General features: G+C 40.7%; 1 protein-coding gene across 1 annotated transcript in view; it reads right to left on the reverse strand.

The window, feature by feature from the left end:
- Window positions 1–21,903, reverse strand: part of cdh13 (cadherin 13, H-cadherin (heart)) — a 385,568-nt gene that overhangs the window by 61,028 nt on the left and 302,637 nt on the right. The window contains exon 9 of the mRNA XM_079681783.1: window positions 15,515–15,655. Coding sequence (XP_079537909.1) covers window positions 15,515–15,655 — 141 coding nt within the window. The remainder of the gene's footprint in view (window positions 1–15,514; window positions 15,656–21,903) is intronic.

Raw genomic sequence — 21,903 nt, forward strand, 5'->3', positions numbered from 1 at the left:
ACGTTTTACAGACATTACCTACCTACTGAATGTACTCAACATCACAAGCACTTTGATCAGAGACAAATGCACCTCATTGGCATTCCTATGCTCATCATCCTCCTCTAGACTCTCCTTCCTTCACAAACACACCAATATAGTACCGACACACAGGCGGTCAGATTGGGTTTAATCATGTGGGGCAGCCATGCGGTTGGAGGAACTGCTGTATTCTGTGTGATGTGGCCACTGGGCTCCTGCCCTGCCGCTGATAAGGCCCCAATTCCACCTGGAGCACAAAGCAAGCAGTCACCTGAAAGACTAGAAGGAAATGACTAACTACGACGCAGAGCTCCTAGCCTGAAATGACTTAAACACATTAAGAGGGAGAGGGGAGGGATGGCGAAAGAAGGGGATACAAAAAGACTGCCTTCAAGTTTGCTTTTATCCAAGTGTGGAGGCGTGTGTGTGGGTTTGTTTGTGTGTTTTTGTGTTGGCTGTTTCCTATCTGAGACTCACAGACGAAGACAGAGAGCCAATTACAGTAGTGGCTCTTTGCTCACTACACTCTCAAAAAAAGATGACCACATGACCAGGGCAATGCAGGCCAAGAGGTAAAAAACAGTATCTCCCATACACACACACACACACACACACACACACACACACACACACACACACACACACACACACACACACACACACACACACACACACACACACACACACACACACACACACACACACACACACACACACACACACACACACACACCATGTATACATCACTTCAGGGGACATTACATTGACTTACATGCATTTCCTGGAAACTTATCCTAACCTTAACCATAACCAACACATGCCTAACCCTAACCCATACCCTTAACCTTACAATCCTAAACCTAACCAAGTCTTCACCCTAAAATGAATGATTCCCCTCATGGGGACCTCCAATTTATCCCCATAAGGGAACCGAGTCCCCACACGTAACTATGTAAACAGATTTAGGTCCCCACACGTATCGTAATGCTAGGCCACACACACACACACACACACACACACACACACACACACACACACACACACACACACACACACACACACACACACACACACACACACACACACACACACACACACACACACACACACACACACACACACACACACACATATATATAGTTTAAGGCGGCCATAAATCACAGAGCCCTAAACTTTAGACATTTAAGATTTCAAGGAGTAAAACTACAGTGTGTCATTGATTTTCTGTTTCTCATCTCCTCTTAAGCCTGACTTTTTCAATAATCTGTCCCATAAATCTTCAAGGTAATGTCATGCTGCCAGAAGATAATTGGGTGATGGTCCTCTGAGGCACAACAACTTGAAAGAAGAAAAGATAAATACATGGATAATGTCAAGTTTCAGCTGACAGTTTCAGCACTGTCATTTGTGTTTCCGCTATTAATACCAATCATTGATGGTGGCCTTTGTTTGTTTTTGTATATGTCAACTTACATGTCATGTGTGAACTAACATGACTTCCATGTTAGTTCACACATAGAGCACATGATGCTACAGCAATGGTGTGTTGACAAAAACAAATGTCTTTGTTCCTAAAATGTTAATCTTTAAAGAGAGATTATTTTGGTCTACATTTTAAGTCTACATGTTCTATTTATTAAAAGTATTGCACACATCGGAAACATTTAGCAAACCATTATGCTGTGTGGTTAAGAAAAATCTATGTATTTTTTTATCTTTCTCAAAGCATCCATTTGTTGCCATAAATTCTGTGTAATATGTATATCTTGAAACATAGTCATAGTGATCGTGGACTGGATTACCAATGATTTGACATAGGCAACAGCGGACACAAACCTGATGACATAGCTCAAGGATGGGCAACTTTGATGGTGGCGGGGGCCACATAATTGATGTACTGGCCATCAGGGGCCGCAGATTCGATTGGAACACACACACACAAAAATGCCATGTGTTGTATGTAATTATTAACAAATATACTAAGCCTGACATCTTCATTGACATTTTACAATCAAAGGGAACATCCCCAAAAAATGTGAACATCCTCTAATAAGCTCACTAAACAAATATCAGTTCACAGAAATGTTATTTCATTTTTACAAGTGGCATGTTTGTAATTAACAGGTTATTAAACAGTGGAATAAAACGATTTTAAACTATTGGAAAGCAAGGAAAATGTCTGTGTATTGAGATGAACCATTAAGATGACATAAACATGAAGTCATGAACACTAACCCATATATTAGTTGTCGAACTTGAACCTAAAACACTTGTAGCCAGTCTCTGCATTCCCCTTATTCCACAATAAGGGGAATGTCAACACGGACACCTGTCAGCCCGCACTCTGCTGTTCCTCAGCGCCACTCCCCCTCCCAACCGCTGAAATTCTGAATGAAAAGCGTCATAATCATAGATAACACGGCAGGGTCCCTGACAGTTTGTTTTCATCTGATTTCAAATAAACAAAGTCTTGGTTTTAAGAATATTAAACTTGTTTCGCCAAATTCAGATGATAAATACAACTTTTAAGCTTTTAAAGGCATAATTACAAGAGGCAACTTATCGTCACAGCAGACATAACAACAGCCAGTGTTTCTTGTGAAGGTGTCCCCGGGAAACAAACACAATACACACAAATGCGTCACAGATTATTTTGCGGTATTTGAAATCATGTACGCAGCTCGCGACGTAACTAGGACTCTAATGGACGGTATCAGTACTACAAGTAAAACATATATTTTTTAAAATATATATATTTTTATTAATTACGTTGTTTATAAATTAATCTGAGGGCCGCAAAAAGAGGAGGTGGGGGCCGCCATTTGCCCATCCCTGTAGCTGAAGGAAATTATTTATTTTTAAAAACTGTTTAGATGGAAAACAGTGGCTGTCTCAATAGGTTGATTCTTGAAGGAACAATAAGAAGGATTTTCCTAAAAAACAACACCTTACTAAACTAATCTCAATCCTCACTTTTGATTAGGTGTCTGGTCTGTATCTGCTGAAACCCTGCTGCCCACTGCCTGGGTTTTATCTTTTTCATTTAGCTGTGTTTGGGATGTTTCTCGGTGTTTCTCTGCCCCTCACTCTTCCTCCAGCTGTCACTCATCGGCCTTTACTCCCGAGGCTCTCTTCTGCCCTGGCTGACACTGTAATCTGTGTCGTCTGAAACAGAATCCTCTAAATTCTCCTGTCTAGACAAAAGTATTAGAACCAATTGCTAGCAAGTCAGAAAATCAAAAGTCGATCAGCCACGGCCCACTTTCAATTTTTGTGTTTTTAAACCAAGACCGATAAATTCTACTTGTCCGGACTATGAAATTCATATTATGCATACAAAAAAGCATTTGGTCCATATCCATTTAATCTGTATTATATAACTAGTATACAACTGAGCTTTGTGATCTACCTCAGAATACATACTTAACATTGCAATGCATTCATATCAACCCATATCTGTAACCTCACAGGTCAAATAGCTACAGGTCACCTCTTTTTGAAAAGGTGAGATGAAGAGGTGCTGATTGTTGACTGAAAAGATCCTGATGAGTTTTAATGAGAAACAGATGAACAAACTCCCCAACAGAATTCACTGTAGCACTTTGTTTAACAGTTGAGTTATTGGCAAGTATGAAAGCTACAATTATAATCGTAATTAATGTACTAATAATAGAACAATGGAATAACACAAGAAAGGCAGAGCAATTACCTCATGTTGTCTGAGTGCTTGTGTCAGCTAGTTAGTGCTGTTTTACCAGCCTGGTCCCAACAACGAAGCTGAAGAAAGAACTAGAAGGGCTAAAAGATTAATCAAATTCAAACTGACTCTGCAATACTGTAGAATTTTTTTTTTCAAATCTCAAAAGCTGCATAATGCATTTTTTATAAAAACATACACACGCGCTGCCCTTCACATGATTACTGTAAAAGTAGTTGAATAAGACAACACGTAAAATGCCCCGTTGAATGCAAGGCTCGATGCTTGCAGCAATACTGTATGAGAACATTCAAGGCCTAGTTTTTTTCTTTTTCTGATTTGTTTTTTTTAAGTTATGATCATTATTTATTGGGGGTATGTTTTGGGGGCTTGTACGATTCAGGGGTCTGAGAAGGGGGGTGCTCTATTCTTTACAAACTGTATAGCCCACTGAGATAAACGTGTGTATCTTTTATATGCAATTCAGGGTTAAGGTTAGTGTTGGGTTGGTCATACAGTGCAGTGATGTTTTGCTTGTGTATAATGATATTTGCTGAATTGAAGAAGAAAAAAAGCATTCGGAATCACAATCTTCCCTACTCACAACCCACGATAGTAAACATCTGTAAACTAAATCACAACAGCTGGTGGGTTTCTCCAAACATAAGACAACAAAACCTTCATGTCAACACTGTCAATAACATTGAATGTAACGTTTTCAACAGATGTGGGTGCAAAGAAAGAAGGAAAATCTGGCAAAAGCCCCCTAAAGAGTGTAAAGCCGTTAGAAAAGTATACACATCTGTCAGCTTTACCGAGTAACACTAAATGCTCTCTGGCTCATTAGCGCTACTGTTTCTTATAGAGGCTTTTAATTTGTCTTTCATTGCCAGCTGGCATTGTTTGTTCATTTCAAACCACTGACCAAATCCTTTTCTCCTTTAACGGTGTACATCTATGCAAGTATAAACAAGGAAAACAGGGAGAAAGACAGAGAGAAATATGATTCAGGTTTAAGAGCGAGTACAAAATATGTTTTTTTGACTGTGATAGTGAATGCTATACACCATCATATTTATCAAGCTGACTTTCCCATCTTGTCTCCCTCTCACAGAAACACACCCACGTTTCCACAGTCGGACATATGCTCACCATATTCATACAAATCCACAGCACCGTACACATAAGCAGAGTGGAATGGAGATCAACTTATTTTATTCCTGGATGTCTGTCAGATTGTGTTATGAATACAGATGGCAGTTAGGGCTGCACTGACAGGCGGGCAGAAAGACAGCTGAGCAGCTTTTTCGTTTGTCCTAATGGAAAGTACTTTGTGACATGTCCCCGCTGCCCCAAAGATTTTCCTCTGAAGGGGAACAAGCAAAACAGTGGCCCATCACATTAAGCCTCCTGAGACAAGACTATTTTACCTCACAGTAGCATTTGCTCACTCTCCACGTCAAATTCAAGCAACAGGGGCAACACACCAATGTGTTCCTTGGTCTGTTGGCTATTTTTCCAAGATCTATCTTTATTTTTTACCACCACTGAGGAGCTTTTCTCGATCATCTCAGTCTGGTTTGTTCTAATGTTTGTTGGATTACAGAAACACTACTGGCCCAATGTTCATGAATTGGCCAGGGTGAAGCAAGGAAGACTCCATTACATTTTGGACCAAATCCAACCGATGGGGTATCTACATGCATTATCTGCACTTATGGAAACAGCTTTGGCGAAGGTCTGCACTTTCCGAGTTCCCTTTGACTTATTTTTCAAGTCCATTACTTCTTATTCCAAACTTATTTTTAAACTTTCGAGGTAGTTCTTAGAAAGCAGTGTAAGCTGTCTAATGTACAGTAATTGGATAAATCCTACCACACTGTCAGATAAATCTAAAAATGAGCCTTGAAAATAAAATCTCCTTAAACATTAGAAAGCTTTACAACGTTGCACAATAGAGCCATGTGCTGATTTAGTATGTCCGTGCCACCTTTTAATACAACAATTACTGAGATAAGCAAGTGAAATGGAGAAAAAGATTCCCCTGATTTAAACAGGAAACATGTATATTTCCAATCACTTTATTTTTCTGCTTTCATAAGCAGCTTAACTGTCAGCAGAACGACGTGTAGACAGACCGTAAATCTGTAATAAAGGCACCTTTGTCATTATGCCAGTATGAAGCTAAAATGAAACAAGATGCACGTGATCACATCTTTCTAAACAATCCTATACACTGTGTCTGTGTGCAGGACTGGCAACTTACCTCTCTGTCTAACCCCCTCCCCACTCACTTTTTACCCTTCCCTTTAGCTTAAATCCTGCATACAGTAAGTGTGCTGGAGAGTTAATGAGCTTACCTGTGTCTTTATTACATTTTGAACAGCTTCTGCTCAGGCTGCTTCTAAAGATAGCTTTCGATGAATATGACATTCAGCAAAGCAGCTTTTCTACCTTTGCAGAACATGCCAGCCTTCATATTTGTCAATACAGCTGAATCTTCACTGAATATAGGCACACTGTGTATCAAATAACCAGGTCCTTGAAAAACATCCAGAGCCAAGTGTTACAGCTGATGCATTACATCAGACAGCGTTGGACAATCCCTTTCTGATGGTCGGACTGAACACTGCCTGCAGGAGTGTTTTACCTTTCCAAAACCAACAATCTGGCAGTCTGCCCCTACTTTCTAAAGGCTGTGTTCAATAATAATAGGAAACAGACAGAGCCTTAACATTTCCTAAAAAACCCAATGACTTCCATCCAAATGAAATCTTTAGCGCAAGTTCAATAAGGAAGACCTAACCATGAGTAACTTACACGTCACTCTATTGCTCTCGCCCCCCTCATTAAACATGTGGGCGTCACCCCTCAGCAGCCAATTGCTGCACACGTTAAAATCCTTAAATGCCTGCTCTTCCTTCCTGTCAGTTGTCATTTCAGGTGACCACATGCAAGCAGCAGCAGGGCTTCGTCCCAGCTCCAGGTATATATTCATCAGCTCCGCAGTCTTGAGGATTAAGCTACAGGCTGCGTTCCCTAGTTGGCTAGCGGTTCTAGCCGATCCGCTGCCCATCCGTTTGGTTTGGGGGGTTCTTTCAGGGAGGAAGAGAAGTCCATGTAAGATGATAGAAGACAGTCTTAATCACCCAATCAAGCATATCAGCATCTATGTCTCACCGTGGCGTAATCAATCTGCTAATTAAGCTAGTCCTATATCACGGGTCATGTTTCAGCATTTACCTAAGCGTACGTCTTTTATGCTGAGCATATTGCACTTCATTTATATTTTGGGTTTATGCTCACACGGCTGCATAAGCCAGGCTACGATATCACGCATCCCTGTGCTCATGCTAAGAGCTGCATTACATTTTCTACTTCTCCCTCTTCGCCCGGACATCGGCTCGTGCCAGCAATCCAAGATCTCTTCAGTTTACCTACGGTAAACATGCATATAACTGGTGGTGATGGCTTAATAGCATTTCAGGGCTTCATTCAGGATGGTTGCAGCAACCCTGCCGCCACTCAAGGTACTTCCTCCTCTTCCCTACAACAACCGGACGGCGGTCCTCCCCTGCCTTCACATCCTACACTCGGCCGGACATCAGTGCCGTACCGGCTTCCCAAGATCTCTCAGACCCTAACTATGACGTTCCGGAACCTCCGCCCGGAAGCCAGCTCGCAACCAGACGGCGGTCCTCCTCCGCCTTCACAACCTACACTCGCAGGACATCAGCACCGTGCTGGCCATCCAACGATCTCTCAGACCCTATCTACGGTATTTATGCATATAACTGGTGGTGGTTCATAACACGTTTACAAGTATACATGTTCATTATGGTATCGGATTTCAAACTGCATCCCTGTCCTAGTCCGTGGGCTCCCGCCCACAGGGAATAATGTCTCGTCTCACGTTGCATCTACACGTCACGGGCTACATTCTCCTGCACGCAGGTATCTAATCCCAGGCCTGTGCTCAAATGTGTCTGTGTAAATATGCATACCCTGCGACGTCAGGTCATAAGAGAAGAGAGGAAAAGAAAGAGAGAAAAGAAAGAAGAGAGAGTAAAAGAGAGAAAAAGAGAAGAAGAATGGACCGTGTGTCCCCGTAGACTTCGGTCTTGTGGACTGCGGGTCCCCGTAGACTTCGGTCTCGTGGCATGTGGGCCACCATAAACTTCGGTTTCCGTCATAAACAAGATCCCTGCTTCGGCAGGACGATCGACCTTCGTGGCGGCGTAGTCAAGCCCTGCTAGCCAGGCAGGCGACCCTCAGGTCGTTTTCAGATAAGACCGGCACTGATTTCGGCAGTCAGAGTCTCAGCACGACCCGTAAGCTCCGGCAGTGATTCCGGCCCCCTGCCGCATACATATATCAATCTATTATTTCCTCCCCAGATCACCACAGTCACCCTACAAGGTAAGAAACTCAGTTCATCTCAGTATTCTATACCTCACTGGTTTTGGGGATTTTCATCAGAGCGGTTCTTTCCCTCCCGAATGATTATCCTGCAAACCGGGGCCTAATCGCCAAACACCATTCCATTCTCCTGTTGTATTATCATGGCAATTATTTCATCTATATGATGTGTAACAATAAATATGTATTCCATACATCACGTCTCTCCGGTTTGAAATGAAAGCTTTAGCGCAAGTTCAATAAGGAAGACCTAACCATGAGTAACTTACACGTCACTCTATTGCTCTCGCCCCCCTCATTAAACATGTGGGCGTCACCCCTCAGCAGCCAATTGCTGCACACGTTAAAATCCTTAAATGCCTGCTCTTCCTTCCTGTCAGTTGTCATTTCAGGTGACCACACGCAACCCTCCTCCACCCCTCTCGCCTCCCGTCTCCTCCAGGACAAAGCTAACCTTCCTCCTTCAGACCGGTCCAACCTACTTATCACCACCACCAGTGTCTAGACCCCGGGGATTTTCATCGGAGCGGTTCTTTCCCTCCCGAATGATTATCCTGAAAACCGGGGCCTAATCGCCAAACACCATTCCATTCTCCTGTTGTATTATCATGGCAATTATTTCATCTATATGACGTGTAACAATAAATATGTATTCCATACATCACGTCTCTCCGGTTTGAACTGAAGCTCTTACCCAAGGCCACATTTGTAAAAAAACATTTCTTCCTCCCTGCTAAACTGGCAACTGTTATTTCCCTGCATCCAGGTGTGTAACCTACTTGCTTAATGTCATTGTATCAAGTATAAATATCACACTCTATCAAATTCAAGCAGATTGTACAAATAACAAGGGTGTGAGATACCTGAGGAGGCCTGGGACGATGCACTGTTAATTGAATGGTACGTCTACATGAGTACGCCTGACAGATGAAAGTCTAGTAAGGCCAGATCACAAATGTAATCTAATCAAAAAACGTGAATGATGTCTGCACTGCCAGACTTACCTCACGTCTTCTGGCTCTGCTCAAAAACGCATCAGCCTGATGCGTTTTATCATTTTACAACCCAAGCTGAGACAGCCATCTTTGTGGAATGGGGAAACAACATATCTTTGGCACAACAACCGCTTATGTTTGGGTGAGGCTCGTGGTTGGTCTGGTCCCATAATGTGAGCACATAGTCAGAATAAAATTAAGCAAAATGCAATACAGAAATGCCCCTATGGAGTAATGTTTGTTCATTTATTTATTCTTTTGGTTTCTTTCCTCCAAATCAGCCGGATTTTGTAATATAGAGTATTTTCACAATATGCTACTTTATACTTTTATGCCACTACATTTTGTAGGCAAATGTACTTTTTATTCCACTACATTTATTTTAGATGCTTAATTACTAGCTTCTTTACAGATTTGGATGGGGTGGGAATCTTGATGTAAGAGGGGAGAGGAAAAACTAAAGAAAATGTGAAATAGAATATTTTGAAATGCTTGCATCCTTTTCAAACAACCCCACTGAGGGTAAGTTGAAAGACAGGCCTTCAGATTTCAAACACTCTGATTTTCCGAGCAAACGTCCCTATTCAGGGACAGCAAGCTTGATGCTATTTCAAGTAATATTTCAAACCTATTCCTGGTGCTTCTATACTCTTTATTTTAGAGACTGTGAGGGTGTCAAGTGGCACCACACCATTCACCGCATCTGAATGAAATCACCTGATAATACTGTACGCTTCATGGACTACTGTTCTATGCAGCATAATCGCTTGACATGAAGTAATTCAAATGACCTCAGATGCACATTTGTCAAAAACCGGCTGATGAAATAAAGGAGCAAATGCAGAAAGAAATATAATCGCAAATGTAGACCAGAAACGCTTCAGCAGGAGGCTTTTTTCTCTCTAAATTAGATTTATTTTTTATCTCGAGAAATGATAAGAGCTGACCAGGAGAATACAATTTCAGATTGCAAAAAGTTTCAAGGACATCACCAAATTTGTCAAATAACACATGCACTTATGCACACACACACACTTGGAAAATTGTACCTCCATCCTTCTTGGGTAATGTGCCCCTAACCTAACATACATTGCACAAATCCCTTCCTCTTTGTGACAGAGATTGCTGGCCAGCTATGCCGCCGTATCACCCAGGGTAAGCACGCCGTGTATCTCAGTGGTAGTGAAGCAATCATGCAAGGCCCGGACTAATCCGTGACACCCGTTAGCCATCCCCCGAGACAGACCGGCACTGACAGGGCCCTGCTGCCCGCTGCCTGGTGCTACACCCATCACCGCTAACGTCTTTATCAGCAGGACAGATGGATTGCAGGCGAGCATATTCTCCTGGTCATCATAGAGGAGGGAGGGGAGAAACAAAAAAAGAGAGAGGAAGAAGAAACAGACAGAAAGGCAGCCAGGCACAGGAGAAAGAGTGCACAATTGAATGAGGAAAAAAAAAAAAAAACACCGAGACAGGCTGTCAGAGAGGCTGAGTGACAGAAGTGATAAGGTACATCATGGTCTTGTTATGAGGAGCTGCGGGAAATAGGCCCGGACTGACATGGCGTTGAATTAGCAGAGCCAAAGAGGAGAGGAGTGCAAAGGAAGAAAATGAAGGATCAGTTTATTAGAGGATACATGATATAATTGAGGAGGAAAAGAGGAAACGTGAAGGGGAAATGGGCTAGGAGGTAGGGGGCTAGGTAGGGAGGTAGAAAAGGGTATTCCAGCATCTGAGACCAGTGCCTTCTACAGTGTGACCAAGTAACACTTTAAGACAACATTATATGAAATTCAACACAGCACAATAACCCACAGTGAGTCTTGGAATAAACACATGGAGATAATAAAACCCCAGTTTTGATTGGCAGATAAAATTCCTCAGGAGAAATATTCATATTCGCTACCGGAGCACAGATATCTGGCCTTTCGCACAACGGAGCTACCATATGATTCTTTCCTCCTCCTCATAAAAACAGGATTAAGCCCTAACTATAAAAAATAATCAGGTCCGAGCCCAATCCACTATTCAGAAGCTAAATGTAATAAAAAAGGATACCTTAGCTTATGATGTTAAAAATGGAAGACAGATTACACCGAATCTTCCATCTTTACAAAGAACAATGTAAGGAGAATAGAAACTGCAGAATAGCATGCTGTTAAGCTAATTTGAATGTCTATAATTAAAGGTTTTAAGTGTTGTCAATATCAGTGATAGTGGTTCTGTATTGTAAGATTCAGCATAAAATAATTTGTCAGTAAATGTCACTTTTGACTTCTAAAAAGCTGCTTTAAAGTTGTAAGTACCAAACAAAGAGCAATGTGATACCTCCCCTACATATGGGATCTTATAGAGGCATACATTTATTTTTTGACTGACGATGAAGGTACTATAATTTATCTCAGAAGGCAGGCATAACACATTGTCTTGACACCGATGTGGACAATTTAGCAACTACCGTACATTTGGACAAAACTTGAGACAAGAGCAGTGTTGGGCAAGTTACTTCCAAAATCTAATGTAGTACACATGACTTATTACTGTCTTTTTTAGGTAATAAGTTACATTAAAATATCACTGTCTCTGAAATGTAATGAGTTACACTACTTTTATATTACTTTTGAGTTACTTTACCAAAATAGCCGCAAAAGAATGGCTAGGTATTTTAAATGCTAAAATGTAGTTTAGTGCAGCTGGTATAGCATAACAACTGTGTAGGCCATCAAGGCTACTAACAACTTTTGTTACACGGCTTAGTTGAATACTCAATTCTGATTGTTAATTCTTAACATGTGACACGTTGTTAATACAGCAGTACAGACCACTGTCAAGCACTATAATGAAAGTTGCTAAGGAGGATCAAGAAAGAGAAAGGAAAATAGGTTAAAAGATGGAGCGCTGGACGTCAGATAAATCACCAGAAGAAGGCAGAGAGGAAGTAAACAATAACAGGAACACGGAATGGGCTCTGTAGTTTGTTCAGTATATGGCCGTGTAATAAGCGGGATAATGTGCAGCGAGGCGGTCTTTATGGGGTAAACACCAGGCTTACTAATATACCCGCACAATTTTTCTCTGGTGTCGGAATATCTCGCGATGTTGGTAAATTAAATTCCATTTAACTGCGTTACTGAGAATTGTAACGGGTAGTATATTACCCAAATTTCATTAATAATGCATTACATTACTTCGTTACAGCAAAAAGTAATACATTACTGTAACTCCGTTACTTTTGTAACGCGTTACACCCAACACTGGACAAGAGTAGAGTCTTTTGGAAATGGTGAAAACTGCACAGAACATCGCCAGAACGGAGCTGCCATCCATGGAGGACCTTTACTCCCAGCGGCTCAGGAAGAAATCCCTCAGGATTATAAAAGACCCCCATCACCCCAGCCACAAACTGTTCAGTCTGCTGCCGTCTGGCAGGCGTTACCGCAGCATCCGGACTAAAACCACCAGATTCAGAGACAGCTTCATCCCAAAGGCATTAAGACTGTTAAACACCTGAACTATTGAAACAACATCCATAACATTCATCTGCTACTTAGTCATTATTTATCTATTTATCTAATATATCATTCCGATAGCTTGCATATAGACTCTTATTTCACTACTTCACTTTTTTTCACAACAGTTTTTCTTTTTGTATTTAATTTTTAATATTTACTTGCACTATATTTTTCTGTGGTTCTGTATTATTGTGTTGCTCTGTTGGAGAAGCCTGTGACCTAAGATTCTCATCGACATAACTACTCTGTAGCTATGTTAGTATGACAAATAAAGAACCTTGAACCTTGATCATTATTCATTCTTCAAAGCACACCACTGTTGCTCAGTTGTTTTATAATTATTTGATATGAAGTTTAACTTCAACAACTTCAATGCGGAAAGATGAATTAGGGAGAAAGAGGAGAGCACATTCCCCGCTGGTTGATCTGAGGATGCAGGCAACAGTGATCTAACGCAGCGTCCACACGGCGGAGTGCGTTGAAGCTTGCCGGCGGGCGTGTCTGAAACTCGACTCGACTCGCATGACTCTCCCGCTCGGACACACAAGAACGCGGTTTGATTGGCTAAAGCTTGTACTGGCATATGATTTGATTGGCTGATGCTTCCGTCGAAGCTTCAAAAGTTGAACATTGCTCAACTTTTGAAGCGAGCAAAGCGACGCTCCCACAATGCAGTTCGGCAAAGCTTTACGTCAACCCATTAAAAGTGAATGGGCAGAAGCGTTGAAGCTTCAACGCACGCCGCCGTGTGGACGGGCCGTAAGGCGAAGACTTCACAAGCTATGAATATCTGTCTCTGTGCAAGGAGCTGTGCTAGGTAGGTCTGAGGAAATAATGAGGCGCGCTACGTGGGGATTATGTTTGCTGAATTCAAACAAAAAGTCAACTTGAAAAAAAAACATCAAGACTCGATTTAATTAATAATAACAGGAAGGAACCCTTCTCCTGTACATTTGTTTGCTTGGTTTCATCTTTCTCTCTGTATCTAGGTTGGACTCTTTGCACTCATCCTTCTCTATCTTTCTCTGCTAGAGTTCTGCACACAGACTCAAAGCTCACAAGTCGTCAGAAAAAGACAACACAAGAGTAGGGGCTTTTGGAAAGTTCATATACATATATATATATTTAGTTGAATAATTGATGCGGTGAAAGCTTGAGAGCCTGCTGACACAAACCCAGAGCACTCGCAAACACACTCACAACATGATGGCGGTCATCTGGGAGGTCAGAGATGATTCATGGGCAGGTGGGGAGCGGTCAGGGAGAATGGAAGGTAGAGGATTTATACAGGGAGCTTAGCGCCTTCAAACGCTTGTTTTTAAAAAGCTCAATTTCTCCACGCCGATAAACGGATCTCTTCCCAGTGAGAAATGAGAACATTAACTAGGACACGGACATGGTGCACTCTCCGCGGCCCTGCCGAAACCCTCTGAGCTGTAACATTTCACATCTGAGCTGCGTTCCTTACAAGCTCCCCTGTCACCCCAATGCATCATGGGACGCCTGTAGGGGAGGTTTTGGTTGGGGTAATGTGTGATGTGTCTTAAAACATGACAACAACTGCGGGCGTTTCCATTAAGAACAACAAAAGTCAGTGTTACAACCGCACCGAGAGGCGCATGGAGGTTATTTTTCTACCGGACCTCATAGACCGTTTTTCTCTTTTACCTCCAGAGGTCAGAAGGAGGGATGAAGAGGGAAAGAAAACAACCATTGCATCAACTTTTGAAAAATATATAATGAGGTGGCACAAATGGCCAACAGTTGAAATTGTGTGCTTTTCAGAAATGTGTACATGTTGGTTTTATTTTACAGCGTGACTGCCAGGCACCGGTTTAGACTGTTAGCTTTACACTAATGCCTTGAGGCAATGCTGACTAAACAAACCATCCCTGAACCACTACTCCCACTCCTGCTCACAGATCCCCTTATCTTGCCTCTGCACCCATTCAACCCAGTTACAGTGATGTGCTATGACATGTCACATATGTTCTTTGCCCACCATGTGATCTGAGCTTTACCTTTACAAAACAAGGAGAGTAATACAAGGTCACGTTGAGTTAAATAATTTGTGAGTGGGTGAATGTGTGGGGGCAACTGAGCGTGGCTCGGATGACCTTCTGCTAGCATTTCACTTTGCTCTTTGTATTGGTTTCTAGTAATGCAATATTTACAGTTCCTCTGTTTTTACCTAATGTCGTGATAAATTCAGAAATAAGTGAACAGCAATAATTCCCTCTGTACTACAACAGAGCCACATTATACCCACACGTCTCTTTTTAACAGAAATACTGCCCTTACTCACTCATTAACACCAAAAGCATCTAATTTGTTGTTGTTATGACTCATCATAACCTTCTGTTGTAAAAAATGAAACACTTCCTGCACAGTATGAACCTGAACATGATCACAATATGTGATATTTTGTCTGTTCGGATAGTGATCGTAATGTAAGGGTGCCTCCAAGGACCAAGGATAATGCACAATCTGAGTGGACCAGAGCAATGTGCTCGTATTCTGCACATTAATAACAGTCCCTATAATGTCATATTCTCTAATTCTTTTTTGAATGCTAGTAGTAACCCTAACCCGCCTGAGTAACAAAGAACAGAGCTCACCACATGCCTCAATAAAAAACAAAACTGAAATGTAAGAAAGTCATTCCTCCACCAGGAGACCTTGTTTTATACTGGCTATTGACCAGTTTCTGCCCTTTTGATGTGAACTCTGTCTTTAAAAACAATTAAGTTTAATCATCAGCTCTCACTCACCCTGACCTCTGACCAGGCTAAACAAACTCAAACGAAACAAAAAGAGAATCCCCAGCTCAAAAGAAAGACGGATATAAAAAGAATAATATTTCTTACCAGCGTATGTGTGAACTCAGGGGCATGGTCGTTCTTGTCAGTAATGGTGATGGTTGCCGTGGCGGTTCCTGTTAGTCCCACCTCACTTCCTGCCATGTCCTTGGCCACAATCTCTAACTCATATGTTGTGGTCGGCAGGGTCTGGAAAAGAAACACACAGTGATTCAGGGTTAAACAAGGGAGAATGACCTTGACCTGAACGGAAGAAAAAGTAAATCAAGAAAGTGTTGTTAATCATGGAGCGATATAAATAAGGAGAATAATGGAAAATGGAAAACTTTTAAGAAAAAAGAGGAATTTTACTGACAGAATAAAAAGACCGTATTAAGGTTTTACAGTTATTGTTTCCGCATCAGAAATGGGGCACACACACATATACACATGCACACACAATTATGCAGTGGTAATCTTCAGATAATCTATTTAAGAGTTGAATCATTAAAAATCATTACGAGATGAATGATTAGCCACGTGAGTGATTAAATTAATCCAACTTAAGCACAAGCTAACACTTATCGCCATGTTTTACATTACTGTAAGAGCCTTTGACAAAGCTTGAAAGCTCTTTTAATAGCCCACTAGAGGCTGGAATCTACCATCAAATTGACTGGATAAGGGCAAAAAAACATCATGCAAATATGCACCTTCATGCTCACATAGCAGTGTTAAAAGCTCCAATAAACACTCTTGACATCTCTAGGGAAAAGGTCAGGAAAACACATTTAGAAATTCATACATATAATATAGTCTGGTTGAAAGAAAGAGAAAAAAGGTCCCTACAGCCATGCAGTACAGGATCAAAGTATAAGCATACATCGCACGATTTATTCTCATCCATTTTAAACATTCCCGTGTGGCTTAAGGCGGATTTTCACACACAGTTTCCACTATTCTTTGGAGCATTAAAGATCAAGACTTTCAGGCCTTGCATGAAAAGACAAATTATTTTTCTCTGCATTAAAATCATAGCGATCATTCAGGGACTAAGATACTCTATTGCCTTTGAATCTTTACACCTGATTTCAGTCGTTTTTTGTTGTTGAAAATGAAGGATATAAGATTAAATAAAACCCAAACTGAACCCATATTATCCAGGCTTACAACATAAATTAGGTATAATTATTCTACTTTCCTACACAAGCCAGGGAGAGGGATCTGCGCTTGTTTATAACGTAGCTTTCCTGGAGCTCAAATTAGATATGTAATTCATTTACCGGCCAGCCAGCATTTGTAATCTATACAACAATTGGATACATATTGCTCATACATACAGCGAGGGGGAAGGTATTTATAATGATCATAGCAGGGATAATCATGTGTTGCCATAATTCATGCCTAATAGAAATGTTGACTGTGGCGTATAAATAACAGGAGGTAGGGGCTGGTAAAAACAACATTTATTTGTCTCCCTACTGGGGGTGTTAACTGTCACATGCTTAATACATGTCATCCATTTGTTTCACTGAAAATGCTGCTGGAGCTCTCTCGTGTGTTTGAGATTCACCTCTGAATGCATGTATACTCTTTTTATCAACTCATGATGCAAAAATCAGAGGAGTAAAAACCAAAGTGGAATTCACACAAAAAGGAAAGAAATTTAGGCTACCTGTTTTGAATCAAATGCAACAAGCCTGAAATCATTAAAGTAACTTTTTGCACATTAAATATAACAATAGGAATAGGAAAAAGGACAGGCTTTTCATCATGCCCTTGTTTAACACACTAAAAAGCCTATAGGAGGCCATTTATGGGCCAACTGATGACCACTAAGGTACTGTTCTAGCTGAGCCTATTGTACAGCGTAATTACATTACACAAGCTCCTTGTTAGTGTTTTCTTAGCTAGATAAAGCTAGGTCATTTTAACAGCATATCACATGTTGATTTAAGCAATGGCAATAGTAGTAAAATAGTCCTAGGAATGTATATTTGGGATTTCATTGTTTTTATGCTTCCATCCATGCCAGCTTCTGGTTTGCAATTGAACGTTTATAATTGTTCTAATATCCTGTTCAATTGCATTTATACTAGCATTCACTGCACAAGCTCGGACTCAAACCTACCGTGTGTTTACCTCATTTTCTCTGAGTCATCGTGCCCCTGATATTCATATTCTTGAAAAGTCCACCTGATTATTATTGATGATATTGTTGTGAAAGTTGAGTGTGTGTGTGTGTGTGTGTGTGTGTGTGTGTGTGTGTGTGTGTGTGTGTGTGTGTGTGTGTGTGTGTGTGTGTGTGTGTGTGTGTGTGTGTGTGTGTGTGTGTGTGTGTGTGTGTGTGTGTGTGTGTTCTACTTCTTCCCTATCATAGATAGTGCTCTAATCAATTTCATCTGAGGCAGGCAGGGGGAGATCAAACGATCAATGGGTAGACACCTTGAGGCTCCTTTTAATTATCCCATCACCTAGAAGTTTGACAAAGTGATTAACTATTCACTGAATATAGACATATTGAGGCCGGACACTTAGGGTCAGAAACTCCCATTAGAAAACAGGAAAGAGCTGAACAGTGATTGCCAACTTTTTCAATTTATCTGGAAGTCAATCTTCGCCTTATTGAAGTTTCAGAAAATACTGGTAGTAAGCGTTTAGAAGTAAACTAAGCCAAAAACTATGATATTTACTAACAGTACACACTTTAAGATTGAGGGAACTTCACAACCCATATACATAGCCAATGGTGATCGCATCTGAAAACTATCGATACACTTTTAATTGAACTGTTGCTGATTATTTACTAGTCGCTTCAAAACATTTTGTTGTAATATAAGAGAGTTGCCATATTTATCTGGTTGTATTTAGGGAGCTAACCAATAAGCAGACACACCTTTACTGGCTGTTTGTGTGGTTTACATTTATTTTATTTTTTAAGGATTTTGGCGACCAGTGCCTTAATTTAGGTGACAATGTTGAAAAGGGAAGACAGAGGAGAGCCAAACGGTGCCAGATCAGAATCAAACCCAGGTCCTCCGCATTGGGACCTAGCCCCAGTACATGGGTCGCCAGCTCTGACAACAGCGAGTTCCACCAATCAGAGATGTTACTGTTACACTTTAGGGTTGTGGATAGTGTTGTAAATAATGAGATAGCAACCACCCATTATTATAAAAACAAGGTTAATATCAACATACTTTGGGCTTCAAGAGGAGCATATAGCATTATTCTATAATAAAAAAATGTGTGGTCTAACTTATTTGTGGTCACGTCATTATGGCTAAAATCCTTCATTCAGAAAATAAATGGGTTTTTAACCCCTGAAAGCTCACAATTCATTTCATTTGAGTGGACCTTTATAAATGGAAATAGGGTGATGCCTGAACACACTATTTACATAATATATAACTCAGTGTGCCAGGAAACAAGCTTGCATAAAACCCCTTCAACTAAAAACAGGAACCCATTTGAATGCTCTTAACTGTCTGTTTTTATTTACAAGCAACTTTGTATACGAAAGCAATGACCGGCTGAGAGGTTTGTGTAGCCTCCTGTCGTAAACTCCATGCATTCAAACAGCTGCTCCAGGGGAGATAGTGGAAAGGGTGAGACAATAAACAGGTGTTTCTGTCAATAGTTTGTCCCACATAGTGTGTGACAGGGGTGTCCCTCACAACCAGCTCCTGCTCCATCAAACATTGTGCAGGCAGATGGTGCTCCATGGACCTGTGAGTTTATTAAACTCGTGCACAGAATACTCACACACACACACACACACACACACACACACACACACACACACACACACACACACACACACACACACACACACACACACACACACACACACACACACACACACACACACACACACACACACACACACACACACACACACACACACACACACACACACACACACACACACACACACACACACACACACACACACTTGCCCTCCAGCTGGAGAGGAGAAGGGCTGTTGAATACCTGCAGTCTCACTAGTGTCTAAACACATTGAGTCTCCGCTGGCGACTGACAACGTCTTAATGAGTATTTCCTGAGTCTCAACCCAATTATCAACTCCCGGAAGCATGGCGAAGAAAAGACTTTTAAATTCTCCAGAGATACAGAGTTACAGCAATAGGGACTTTTCCCTCCAGGTGTCAGAGAACTTTTACCGGCATAGTGCTGATTGAGACACTTCTCTCAGTTGGCCCATTCATTTTTAAGCTCCTTGTTAATTTGTCTGGAGCCACTTGATTAAACTTTTGGGAGCAGTTATAGAGGTATAATCAATGAAGAATTAGCCATTTCCCGCGTGTGCTCAAGGGTTGTTGCGATATAACTTTAATAATGACAAGAGTGATATGGGAAAATATATGAAATATTGATATCCTATCAATCAAATATGCATGATAATATTTTGTAGTAGGGATGCTCCGATCAGGGTTTTTGGGGCCGATCTCCGGAATCAGAATCGGCCGATACCGATCACCGTTCCGATCATAGGGTGGGTGGGGGCTATGGGGATCTTCCATTTAAAGTGATGTTTAAAACTCAGTTAATGGGGCTCATTTTTATATTGCTTCAGTTATAATTTTAACGGATCGGAAAGTTCAGATTCATTTTTCAATATGATGCGCTTCCACAAACAACAAACAACATAATTATTACATTCAAATGAAGTACATTATTCAAGTTTACATTAACTTTGGATAATAACATAACAATGACATTCCTCTCTCTCTCTCTCTCTCTCTCTCTCTCTCTCTCTCTCTCTCTCTCTCTCTCTCTCTCTCTCTCTCTCTCTCTCTCTCTCTCTCCTGACAGCCTGTCAGTATCGTCTCATGCAGCTCACTGATCCAGTAATGAGTGACCCGACCGTGAAAGAATAAACATATTTATAACTAGTTTAGCTTGTTCCAGAGGTAGATAAACTAGCTAAGTGTGTTAGGTCCAACTCTTAGTGTGTGTGTTGCTTCGCTCACTGGTCCGTCACAGCGGGCTGAGCTGCAGGATTTCTGCTTCACACACGTTGCATACCTCTATTTTATTGTCTTTTTCGGACACCTTAAAAAACTGCCGGACCGGTGAAGCCATTTTGTCAAGCTTCTTTTGCACAGAGAAAAGTGTTATGTATTTTGTGTCATCTGATCGGCTCTCCTGATCGGCCTTTATAGAGAGCACCGATCACACTATTAAGAGTGAATATCGTCCGATACCGATCGGCGGCCGATCGATCGGAGCATCCCTATTTCGTAGATAATTCAGCACCATTAAAATAATGCTATTTCAGGTGATGTTGGGTAAGATAATCTCTCTCCAGCTACCTGCACTCATATATTGAGTCGAGTTTTTGATTATTTGTTGATTATTGTAATTTTTTAAGTTTTATTTTACAAATACCACAATTAAATCCTTATTGGTAATGCTTTTGGCCATGCACATAAAAAATATCTGATTTCACAACAGCTTAGGCGTAAGTAGACAACATTTCATGAAAAGCAGCATGTTCATAAACATTTAAAAGTTCCCTCTACATGTATCTATTCTGTGTATTTTCACAATGTAGATGTTACATGTGTTTTAGCAAACTCTCTCTCAGTAATTCCGTTGAAGACCAGAGCATCACTACAGCAGGAAAACATATTATCACTTTATAATGATATTGTGGTTATGATCATGCTGGGTTATTCAAGCTCTGATGTTTTAAATAACATTCAAACAAAATTACATGTAAATCAATCAAACATTGTTCTATTACTTTGTATCTGTTGGACTGATTCTTATTAAGTACTTTTACTTTTGGTACTTTAAGTATATTCTGAGGCTAATACTTTTGTACTTTTACTTGAGTAACCTTTTGAATGCAGGCATTTTACTTGTAACAGTACGGTACTTCTACTTTTACTCTCGTACAAGATCTGAGTACTTCTCCCACCTCTGCTAACATGCTCACAATGACGATGCTAGCTATCTTAGTTTGGCATATTAGCATATTAGCATGTCAACATTTTCGAATCATCGCTAAACATAAAATACCGCAGAGGCTGATGGGAATGGGTTATCAGTTTTAAAAGGTTATTTATCAAAGTATTTGACACATTACACTGTCAGATGAGGCATCACCTGAGGTATAATAAACTAAAGGAAACATTAATGTCTAAATGTAATATTGGGGCAATCAATCTGAACATTTTTGAGACATTGTACTTTAAATTACAAGTGTAAATGAAAACGGAAGTGAAACGGAATCGCTCAATTATTTCAAAAGGGACCAAAAATGACTTTAATACTTGAAAAGCATTTGATTTAAAAGTAGAACAAATGTTTTAATCAGGACCCTAGCATTTCTGAAAAATGTTTCTTTCCTATCTCAATAATGATACAACCTTAAAACCTAGCCCTACAGCAGAAACTTAAATATGTGTGTATGAGTCTGCACCGATAAA

Source organism: Notothenia rossii (genome assembly GCF_949606895.1).
Source record: "Notothenia rossii genome assembly, chromosome: 5".
In the NCBI taxonomy this organism is placed as follows: Eukaryota; Metazoa; Chordata; class Actinopteri; order Perciformes; family Nototheniidae; genus Notothenia; species Notothenia rossii.